The sequence below is a fragment of the Pelodiscus sinensis genome, chromosome 17 (genome assembly GCF_049634645.1).
Source record: "Pelodiscus sinensis isolate JC-2024 chromosome 17, ASM4963464v1, whole genome shotgun sequence".
Lineage (NCBI taxonomy): Eukaryota > Metazoa > Chordata > Testudines > Trionychidae > Pelodiscus > Pelodiscus sinensis.
This window is the reverse complement of record NC_134727.1, coordinates 9,303,410-9,315,762: the sequence shown is the minus strand read 5'-3', so window position 1 is coordinate 9,315,762 and position 12,353 is coordinate 9,303,410. Positions and strand designations below refer to the sequence as shown.

The 12,353-nt window shown below is 39.4% G+C and overlaps 1 protein-coding gene across 3 annotated transcripts in view; it reads left to right on the top strand.

Moving 5' to 3' along the window:
- Positions 1 to 12,353, top strand: part of TENM2 (teneurin transmembrane protein 2) — a 1,107,817-nt gene that overhangs the window by 244,611 nt on the left and 850,853 nt on the right. For all 3 annotated transcript variants that reach the window (XM_075900181.1, XM_075900179.1, XM_075900180.1), the window contains exon 3: positions 2,989 to 3,288. In XM_075900181.1, coding sequence (XP_075756296.1) covers positions 3,063 to 3,288 — 226 coding nt within the window. In that variant the 5' untranslated portion in view covers positions 2,989 to 3,062. The remainder of the gene's footprint in view (positions 1 to 2,988; positions 3,289 to 12,353) is intronic.

The following is a 12,353-nucleotide window of genomic DNA, read 5'->3' as shown; positions in this document are numbered from 1 at the left end:
CCAATCCGGCAGCACCCCAGCTGTTCTGCCCCAGGCATTCTGATTCAGCCGCTGCTGGTCAGTTTCAGCAGCGGCTGAATCAGGACGCCTGGGGCAGAGCAGCTTGGGTGCTGCTGGGTTGGTCCAGTAGCGCTGAGGAGCAGCGCTACTGGAGCAACCCAGCAGCACCCAAGCTGCTCTGCCCCAGGCGTCCCCAAGTCAGCCGCTGCTGAAACTGACCAGCGCTGACTACAGGAAGCCCGAGGAAGAGTTGCTCTGCCCCGGGCTTCCTGGAATCAGCCGCTGACCAGTTTCAGCAGCAGCTGACTTGGGGACACCTGAGGTTCTTAAGTTGAATCTGTATGTAAGAACTGGCATCCAGATTCAGCCTGTTGAACCTGATCAGCAGCTGATTCCAGGAAGCCCGGGGCAGAGCAACTCTGCCTCGGGCTTCCTGTAGTCAGCCGCTAGTCAGTTTCAGCAGCAGCTGAATCTTGATGCCAGTTCCGACTTACATACAGATTCAACTTAAGAACAAACTTACAGTCCCTATCTTGTACGTAACCCGGGGACTGCCTGTATTCTGAAGGAATGTGGTTTTTTTCTTTTGCAACAAACAAACAAACAAACAAACAAAGCACAACCATGTTATATTACTCTAGGAACCTGTTTCTTGTAATATTTTTTTCATTAAGTAGGTTCAAGGCAAAGTTTTTGGACTTAACACTTTCCAAACTTTTATGTTTTGTTTTTCAATGTTTCCTATTATTTTCATACCCTTAAGACACTTACCTAAAACATTTTATTTACAAACATTTTCAATAAGTCATGTTCTCTCGATTAGAAAACCTAAAGTTCATGAAAATACTCTTGTATCAGTCTCAACACAGGGGTATTACAAATATGTTTACTAGCTATAGTAATCAGAGAAAATATTTTGTGGTTTTTTAGCAAAACAATGGGAACCAGATCAGAGAAATTAATATGTATTAGAACTGTCAAGCTGAGAAAACAAATGAATCGCTCTGAACCTATAGGTAGAAAAACCTTAATGTGTAACAGGTTTTAAATGCACATGGGACTGGATTTAGCCAGAAGGCACATGGCCTCAATACGCTATTTCCATGGTTAAAATGCACAGTAAGGCATAATTTTGGTAGACTCTGTGTGTGGTGAACAAAGATCCCCAATCCTGCAAACACTTAGATCTTGAATTTAAATTTGGAAAATGTGGATAGACACATTGAAGTCACTGAAACGGCTCATGTTTTTAAAGTAAGCAAGTGTGTAAATGGCTGCAAGTCTGAGGACTTAATGCTGCAGTTTTCTAAAAATTCAGATATTCAAAGTGTCACACAAGCCACAGAGAGTGCAGAAAAACAAGAAAACTTGAACATTTTGAGTCAGCTGTTGGACTTTTGCAGTCTAACCTGATGCACTAGCTCTAGTCCAGGTAACAGCAGTATGTAAGAAAAAAAGGATTGGGGAAAGGAACGTGTATTAGTTTTATCTGTAATGTATTGTAATTATAAACAAGGAAAATATGTGGTATGGGAACAAGCATGTTTTTGTATTTCAGAGCTCACAGATTGCACAGTACATGTAGGCGTCTTCAAACAGCTGGCTCTCCTGGTTACCTAACTTTCTCCTTCTGGGAGCAAAATATAGAAAAGAAAACAACAAAAGTAGTATAAATGTCAGTGTCTGAAGGTTGGGAAGAAATGTATCAGGTTCACCACCTCCAATGTCTAATCACATTCACTCTGCAGTGGAAAACTTATTGTAAACTGAAGCCATGAGCTTTCAAACATGTGTGCCTGTACATGACTTTACGCGCATAAGTAATGACAGACTTCAGTAGGCCACTGCTCATGTCAGTAGAGTTGCACACTATTTAAATTAAAAATGCAGATGGGATGTCAGTAATTAACAAGTTAGCCTATTGAAAATGTTGGATAATCTAAAAACTGAACAGTTAAAGCTTATAATGTTAATTAGGCAGCGGTTTAAAAACAAGTTTTCTATAGTCTGTCAACAGAAAGTGAAGGCATCCACTTCTAAAAATGATGGAAAGAAACCATGTGAGCCCTCTAAGTGAGAAAACATGGAAAGTAAAAATTAATTCATTTTGGCAACTCAGACTGGTACAATTGATAGGCACTGTTCAATATGTATTTTGTCTCTTGGTAGAGGATTCATGTATATAATAGTGTATAATGAATCAAATAGAGTTTCTAGGCATCCGAGAAAAATTGTTTTAGGAACAAGCAGTTTAACAATTTCAAATGACTTTCAGAAAGTTTTATTATCTGGTGTAAGTACAGATTTGCTCAATCTCAATGATAGATCAAGAAACTCTGCACACTTTTTTTTTTAAATGGGCTGGTGGGTTTAGGAAGAGTGTAGAGTGCTGTACAGATAAAGGAGAAACTGTTTAATTATTTCTTTCTAGAACTTGCTGTACACTCATGGTCACAAAATGTGGTGTGTCTAGACTTAGCTGTACACTCATATGGTCACAAAATGTAGTGTGCTGAATAATAATGTCTCATATTTGCAACTATCTTTGCATGCTTCAATCTTAATTGTGTACTTTATATGACACTCCACATTTCAGGCCCTCCTGCAGCAAAAGGAAATAATTAGTTGGTTTGAATCTGTTTTTCTTTGTACTGTTTCATAGCAAGAGCTAATATCAGACTTGTCAGAGTTTGTGTTATCAAAGTGCATTTGAAAATCAAAAGATTACAGTAGTTTTTTATAAATTTTTAAATTCTTCAAAAAAAGCATAGTTTAAATGAAACACAAATCTTACAGCCAAATCCATTTTCCTTTTTCTCCTTCTTCCCATTAAAGTCAATTTATCTAAGTTTATAAGGAATTTAGTTTATAAGGAATTTACTATCTTCCTTCAAGTTTTCCCACTTTGTGTTTCTGAAAAAGTGAACAGTGAAATGTCACAACATATTGTATCTCCAGTTCTCACTCTTTATTATCTTTTGTTTTTAGGTGGGAGAGTGACAAGCCCCAAGATTAAAATAAACTATTCTGAAAACATTGATTTTTCTACCTGACTCAGAATAATGGATATAAAAGACCGACGACATCGCTCTCTAACAAGAGGCCGGTGCGGGAAAGAATGCCGCTACACAAGTTCTTCACTGGACAGTGAGGACTGCCGAGTACCAACTCAGAAGTCCTATAGCTCAAGTGAAACACTGAAGGCCTATGATCATGATACCAGAATGCACTATGGAAATAGAGTTTCAGACCTAGTTCATAGAGAGTCAGATGAGTTTCCCAGACAAGGTATGTGTAAGGCACAACTTCTTTTTTTCTTGTTGTCCCAATAATGCCTGGTACAGTGACTGCTGTCAGTAATGTATATGCCTGCAGGCCTGTAGCATTAGAAATGCTTGTAAAATGGAGTTAGGGTAATGCTTATTACTTTGCCTTTTTAAAACAGCAACAGGGTTCCATTTTCAATTAGGAAATTCATTCCCTCTCATTGTCATGTTGAGCTGTGAATATTTAGGCTTCGGATCCTGTCAGAAGTCACTTTCTGTAAATGAGGCGAATCTGGATTACTGTTTTAACATATATTTGAAATAGAGAGGCACTAATGACTCCTAACCAGCTGTCATATTTGACATATATTGGCAAATATTATAACCTTATAGTATGTCATCTGTATTAGTCTTAGGCATAATAGTGACATTTTCATGTTGCTTTTTGTTTCTTTGATAGATTAGCAGTATTACTAAACTGAGTAAAACATTGTGATTAGCATACTATAATTACTAATCTGGTACTTATATAACTTAAATAATAGAAACGGGAAGCTGTTTTTTCTGGCTTCATTTTGTCACTGTAGTTGGCTTATACTTTATTTCATAAAACAAATAGCAGGAGGAAACACATAATTAATAATTGGCTGTAATATGTTAGGACTTCACTGGGATTCTAAAGTTCACATTAAATTTCAACTTTACACAATTCCCTTTGCATTAACACATAGGAAATTTGAATGACCTACTACAGTATAAAATTGTCTGCTTCAAATATTTATTTAGATTCTACAGAATGAAAGAGACTCTAAACTTCTCTAAGAAATAGCTTAAAATACTGTTTCTTTCAGTTCCTCACTAGATGTGTTTCTGCTTCTATTTTGTGAGTTGTCTTGGTAAAGCGAAACACAGCATAATTCTCTGTTTTGGGATTGGGTGGAGAGACATGTAACTATTGCTTCAGATGAACAATCATTGATCTGGTAAACTTCACCAAATGTTTTGCTTCATTAGAGTGTCACTTGCCCCAAAATTGTTTAGAGGGGACCTAAAAGTAAATCAGTTCCACATGAAGCATTAGATATAGTTTATTATATAACATTTTATTGGATTTATGCAGCTAGAAGCCACTAATATGTCCTCTCTTCTTATTCCCCCAAGAAGGAAGTAAATCTGTTGGTAAAGTATCATGCTAACATAGGGCTCCTCTAACTTACAAGTCATCCTTTCTAAAAGAATCCTATTTCAATAACAACATAATTCTCTACAGCACATTTTCAGCAGAAAGCTTCCCTTTCTAATTGTATCAAATTATACCTTGTTGTTAATATCGGTTCTGTTGTTCTTCTCTGGTCTTCCTTCAGTTTGTTAGTATTTTTCTGGAGAATTTGGTGACGGAAATGAAATGGATGTCAGAGGTTATTGCAGTTGAGTCATATGGAGAGCAATTATTGCCTTCTTGATGAAGTTTCTGCTCATGCAGTCCAAAAATGCCCTGGTCTTTTATGCTGCCATGAACGCTTTCACCCCGTGTCATGCTAAATTTACTGACTACGCTATGAAACTTACAATTCTGTTTTTATCCATTGGGTTCTCCACCCCCAGTTTCTTCTTTCCAGTGAATAACTATTTCAGTTTATAACCCTAGCTTCTTCAGTGTCTTTCCAAGTAACATTGAATGTGGTCCATGTTTGCATCTCTCTCTCCTTTGCGTTTCTTGTTAGTGTTTTCAGCTCCTCTCATTTACAAAGTTCATAAATATACTGCCCATTTCCAGTTTGAGATAATTAATGAAGACAGTATGTTTCCATTACTGCTCCAATCTAAAGGCCAACTTCCACAATCCTTCTCACATATATTACATTATTCTTCAAGTAAATTTATGGGACCTCTTAAGGAATGAAGTACTGCACCACATAATGATAAGGTGCCACAGGACTCCTCGCCGCTTTTGCAGATTCAGACTAACACAGCTACCCCTCTGATAATGATGATAGTATCTCTCCTGAATGCAATCATCTTTGTTGCTGCATATTAGGTATAATTGTTACAATACATTTGCTGGATTAGTAAATCCTATACTAGTTTGATGCTTGTGGTTTAAGAGTTGGTTGTAAAATTTTGTTCTCATCCTCCTTCAGATCTGGTAGTCTTCTGTGGTGGTTTTCTCTTTTTTTTTTGTTATCATTCCTTGTATTCTTACCCAAATAATTTCACTATCATACTTTTGTATGATGGACTTTGGCTTGATAGTTCAGTAATCCTTCTCTGCCTAGTCATTCATTTTTATGTGTGTGTAAACAAAAATCAGTTTTATAGACACCTATTATGATAGTCAGTTTTTAAATCATCTTTTCAAGCATCAGTTTTCACCATTAGGTCATAATCTCCATTAAGAAGTCTTGCTTCTAATTCATTTTCCTTGCATCTCATGCACATTGCTTTAATATTAGTATGATAATACTGTTCCTATTCTATTTAAGATACATTGCAGTTCTCTTCTCTGGTCTCTGAAATAATTATTCTCACCTATAATTTTTACTTCTGTAGTGTTCTTAATTCCTATGTGGATTATATTCTGTGGGTAATCGCCACCATCATATAGGATGCCTGGGCCACCTTTATAGTGTCCTTAGTCCTAGTATATGGGAAGCAACACACTGTTTTTAAGTTTCTGTGGGCCACAGACTGTGCCATGCCACCAGAACCAGGGCTTTCCAAGGTAATATTGCTCAGTAGGCCATAGTGTATGGCCTTGTGATTTTACCCAAGTTGATAAAGAGCGGAGAAGGATGACTCCAGTTACTTCTCACCACAATAAGGTCTGAGTTGGAGATTCTGCTGCTCTCTTATTTTTAGTGACACATGATTTTTTTTAAAGAAGCAAACAAACAAAAAAGCCACCGTACTTATTTTCTTTCATAGTTGTACTTTGATAATTCCTGGTTTTTCTTACCAAACGATCCTTCTCCCACTCCTCTTAGCTCCTAGCTGGATTATGCCAAAGATGCCAGGGTTCAGTCTGTGCTTTCTGCCCTTGCTCATGTTCCATTAGCAATGAACCCCAGTGCAGTTTGTACTGTTTGGGGGAAGTCCATTTTGCTCCCAGGTGCAAAATCTGCCTCTCTCTTTCCTTGCCTTTATGCAGGAAGGCTGAGCTCTGTCACTCAAAAAGCACATCAGGGGTGTTGCCATGGAGCTGAAGTTGGATCCTGGCCTGTTTGTCCTGAAAACAGCAAGATCTCTGCATGTTCTCATGCACTCACCTCTGCAGAGGCCTTCATCTCCTGCACTGCATCTACCTCCTGCTGGCCATACTTCTATAATGTATCCCATTTCAAGTAGGAATATGAAGGGGGTAATGATTAACTGGTGCCCAGGAGCAGCCCCACACCCAGGGCCTGCTGTGAGCAGAGAACTGTTCCAGCCTCACCAGACCTGTGATGACATGGACTGGATCAGGAGCCAGCAGCCTTGCAGGAGCTAGCAAACTCATCAGCCCTACGAGGTTGGCAGAGCCAGGAGCCCTGCGTGGCTCCGGAAATTGCTCTGTGGCAGTTTTCTCCTGTGCCTTACCTAAGAAGCTGTTATCTGGCTCTGGGATGAAGTACAACAGCATGAGGATCAACCAGGTTGGCCGTACTGGAGCTTATGGCCACAAAATACACCTTCAGAACGGTCTCATTTTGGCTTGGAAGAAGTCCCCTGTTTCACTGCTCTACCCTTCATCTGGTAGATATCCAGAAATGGGGTTTGACAATGATCAACCCAGCTCCAGTGGATCCAGAGAGATTCCTTTCACTTCCAAATACAACTGTGACATCAACACCTTCCTCCCTGCCAAACGACTAACATCAGTTTTAGAGACTCCTAAAGAGAATAGCCTGTGCTCAGGAGATCCCACTGGAAGAGGCGCAGGGAAGTCTGCATCAAATATTAGCCATTCTGCGTGCATCAGTACTGGCAAGGTTGGCCTTGCCATTCAACATTGTTCTTCAAATAGCACACATCATGTGGCTTACCATGGTCACATGTGCACCAATCCTGAAGGGAGCCAAAAAAAGATACTACATTTCACCACTACCACCACCAAAGGGACAGAATTTTTATTCTCCCACCCTCCATCTAACTCCTTGATAATACAGTCTGTGTCAGAGTGGACCAAACAACAACACTCTACCCCAGCAGATAGGAAGGGTAAACAGATAGGGCCTTGTGGGTTGAAAGGTCTTCTTCCCAACCAGACGACAGTTCCTGATTTCTAACCACTTAGCACTGGTGTCCAAGTATGACTTAATAAACTATGGAAGAATTTGCAGAGAAGTTACCTCAGCAGGCTTATACTTGATTCCAAGCAATTTTAAGGAAGGCAAGTTGGTCACGAAGTCCATACTTCAGGGTGCGGTTGATTCAGTGGACACATCCTTGTGTCTATTGTTTACTGTAATTGTAATGAGGAGAGACTCCAGGTTACATCCCTCAAGTTCCTTTAGAGAGATGTAGAACACAGTATTTACTGGAGTACTTTCACTTCGACAAATCATGCCCCTTCAACCCAGAGAAGTGATGATTCCTTACACTCACTAAACGATCTCTGAACCACCTTTTCATTCTTGGGCACCAAATACCATATACACTGATACCGTAAAGAAAATTTTATTGCTCACCACCAGCCCAAGGCTATAGAACTCCACAGTTCTACTATCAGTGGTCATACAAATCTTCTCAGAAGTGTCCTCAAGTGCACAGCATTGCAGTCCTATGCGCAATACACTAAGTCAAAAGCAGTATTTCTGAATGCCCTGGAGAGTGGTCAATCACTCTGTAGGCCAATGTTTCTGCCCCTTTCAGGGCTTATCTCAAACTCCTTTTTCAACCAGCTTGGAGAGCTGTAACAACTGACTAGTGGGTCTTGGATATCAATGCAATGTGGTTACACCATCGAATTTGGCAGTACCTCTTTCACACATCCCTCCCCCTACCAATATGCTCCTTCTCCCTAGAGATCTCTCTCATCACAGTATTCTGATTGTAGGGGACGGCTCCTCCTGCAGAGAGAAGCAGCAAAGCCAGTCCCAGCAGCCTTTTGGGGGACAGGGTTCTACTGTAACTATTTCTTGGTACTCAGGAAGAAAGGGTGCCATGAGGTTTTTACAGACATGATCTCTGTGATAGCACCTCAGCTTTGATGTCAGAGAATCCTTGGCTATTGGCAGTGTAGTCCAAACAGGAAGTGCAAGTTCTGACATCCCAGGTTCTTCTCCTCGTCTCCCTAAAGGTGAGCATCAGTGTTGGAAATCAACTTTGCATCTTTCATGGTCCCTGGAATTCACAGGAGCTTACGTCAATGTGACCACCACACGAGCTTGTCTGTTACAGGCAGGTTCCAGAGCCTAATAGACAAAATATCCTTCATAACTGCCAGTTCTTCAAGATCTGCCTTTCCATCCTAGGGCATGTACATATATCACATGCTTTGGCCATCTCCATCTTCATCTACAGCTGTAGCTGCAAAGAATCTGTTTTCCAATGCACCAGTTCATGGACACCATTCCACTGGACATGATCTTCTCTCTTTGTTGGTGGACAGACGTGCTACAAGTCTGCCCATGAGGCCCATCCTCACTGACTGTGACTGTCATAATGGACACATCATAATCAGCCCTGGGCATGCACATGGATCATCACATGACACAAGGCACCTGGAGCTTACAAGAGGCCAGGATACACTTAAATATGTCAAATTTGAAGCAGTAGATGAAGCATACCTGCTAATACTGGATCCTTGTCAGACAACATGACCATATCATAATACGTAGACACAGCACTAGGGACCTTGTGTCCCATGTTTGCAGGCAATTCACCTCTGGGTATGTATTGCACATTGTGTCCTTTTCTTAACAGCTTACCTACCTGCCTGGCACCCAAAATGTGATCTGCTGAGAGAATCTGTGGAACTTTCCAATTGACCACCAGTAGGAGCTTCATGACACAATCATCACAGACATATTGTTGGGATACACTAATTAGAGACCTCTTTACATCATACAGCATCACCAAGAGTGCTAAGATTGCTCCAGGCGAAGACTCTGGGCCCACTCATTGGTTGACACTCTGATCATCAGTTTGGTTAGACCCAAACAAACTGGGCGACCCCTCCCACATCCATTCCAATCCTGCATCCTCCACATACTCCAGTGGGAGAGAGAAAGGGTCCTGATTGCTCTATTCTGGGCTTGCCAATAATGGTTTCCTATTTTCCATATGTTGAAGCAATATCTCTCTCACTTTGAACACTTCCATAATTGCTGAGACAACACACTTGAAGGATGCCACACCTGACTATATGGTTTTTAGATGGGCACTTTCGTGAGGATGTTCATTGGAATATTTATACACTCCCTCTCTGTCCTCATTACATGAAGTGTGTATGAACAGGAGATTAGGCACAGTTTAACATTTGCACACTGTGCTTTCAGCTGTGTGAGAAATAAATGCTGTGCAGTTCCAAATGTAGTTAGGAAAATATAAAGAAAAGTATTTGCACATGCAGTTTCCAGCTGCAGACGTCTAGGAATTTATACATGCTAATTTATTCAAAGTTCGAGAGGGTGTTTTGATGGGATTTAAGTTTTACAGGAAATAAACACGTGTTTAAATGAATAGCCCTGAAAGTAATTTTTCTTTTAGCTACTGTAGGAAGAAATGTTAATGATTTAGCCTTTAATCAGTTTCAGACATTTTTCCCAATATTTTGTCCCTTCTGACTTTAAAGCCCAGTGCATTGTGACATGTTGGCATCTGTTTGATTAAACGTGTTATTGTGACTACATGAAGCACCTGTTTAAGCTCTCTTAAGTGATGCTTTTTTTTGACAATTTCAGTAAATATCTGTCAAGTACAAGACTGAGTTGTACCATTTTCATTTTTGATCTGTGAAGGCGTGACACTGAAATTCTTGATATAAGGTTTATACTTGGTGCTGAAAAGTTTAAAATTAGATGTTCTAACTTTGGTTTAGCGTTCTATGGTGGATATGTTTCATTATTTGTGAGCAGACAGGTCATGAAACTTATAAATGCCTCTGTGAATTAGTTTGGGTGAAGGGAATAGTGTCTGGATACAGGGCCTCTTACCATTTGTTGCCAGTTTAAATCAGACTTAATAATGACTGAAAGTCATAAGTCTGATAGCTAGTTTGGAATCTCGTGTGAAATGAGTTTTATGGTTTGTGTAGTTTCTACCAAACCTACTAACCAAAAAAAAATCCGCTCCATCATAATTCTTGCTTGTCTTCTGCCTCATAATGATAGCAAGAGCTGACATCAAAGGTTCAAAAACCATCATTGCTATGAACGCTGAGCTGCTACAATTCAATTGTCTCCTGATAACTCTTCTGACACCTGTTCTTGCTATTTTGTTTATTTTAATGGTGTTTAACATAGATAGAAATGCAAATATAATTATTCGACACCCCCATATGGGTATATTTATTATCCAGTAAATTTTAAAGAATCAGCTCTTCAATTTGTTGGGGAAAAATGATTCTAACATCACACATTTGTCATAAAAGGTGAAGAGCCTTTTTAAATGTTCCATGTTGTTAAGATGAATAGATTTTTTTTCATTCAGTCAAACCTTTGACACATCTCTGCAGAAAGTAGGAGAAAGTAGTTCTATCATCTTTGAATATTAGAGTACCTTACAACCTACTGGTATGCTGTGGATTTGTCTACATCTTATGCATTTTGTTTCCAAAGAGATTCACTAACAAATTTTTAGAATATTTTTCACCCAACTTCATGTATGGATGAAACACAAGGAAGTGCAGACTTTGGCAGGAGGGGGATATGTTGTTTTAGACCCATGCTTTCAAGTCATATTGAAAAGAAAGATTTTATTTATGTAGACTTTTGTAACCAGTAGATATTTAAAAGATGACATGTTATTTTAAAACTCTGCTAAGATGAAAGAGAACTTGAATTGGCTGATTGCAGCTGTCCACTTCTGTGCAAGTAGAGATGGAGAGCACTAGATGCAGGTAGTGAACGTTCCATTGCACCCTGCAGGTAGTAGCTCAGTTCAGGTGGAGCTCATTCATCTCTCAAGGTATGCAGTGGTATTATCAAGAGAGATGATGTGTTTGAAGTGTCCATGTTTTAGGGTTAAATTTTAAATTTCAACTATAGCAGCTCCATAATATCCTTGAGGAAAAGTTTACAAAAATTGAATGAATGCATAATTCTTGACTTCTTTTTTTGACATTCCTCTCTGAGAAGTTCTGTCTTTCCAAACCCAAGGTTTTCAGCCATCAGAACAAGTTGTGACTCTGTATTTATATTGTGCTGACTGCTTTCTCATCCACTCAGTCTCGAGTCAGATTTAGTTCACCAGTAAATCTCTGCTGGGAATGATCAGAACAAATGGTGTGTGCTTGATGATATTAAAAAAATAAGTGGAATAAACACAAACTTATTTAGCAATGCTCGACAGCCTTTTACAGGATCTGGAATATCTTGCTAAACTAGACTATAATTTGGGTATTTCATTATGTTTCCTTTTGCATCGAGACATAATATCAGTGGAGAAGTACAAGTCATAACATTTGTACATCTCTAATTGTTATTCCCGTCTTTGCACAAAGGTGTATGGCTGGTAGCTTATTCTAAGTCATAATGATGTCCAATAGGAACATATGACATTAAGCAAGTACTTTACAATGACCATACCATGCGGTTATTTTATAATAAATGTATCCCTTTTACATAGTTCAATTTTATAACTTGCTTTCACTTTCTATGTGAATGGAGTCTTGAAGTTCTATATCATACAGGGGAAATTTTAAATATATTGTGGTTAATAAAGAGGAGTGAGTCACAAAGGGGAGTTCCCAACCCTGCACACTGCTTATTGCATATCCCTGTCCTAAACTAATCCTCAATCTTTCTGGTTGCTTGGTTGTGTATGTATCTATGTTGGACAAACTGTCTCAAAGGGACTGTCAGGGGGAACGCTCCTGACGGGAGTTGTGGCCCCCTTCTACTGGCCTGTGTCTTGGTCCAGGCCCTTCTCTCAGGGCATATACGG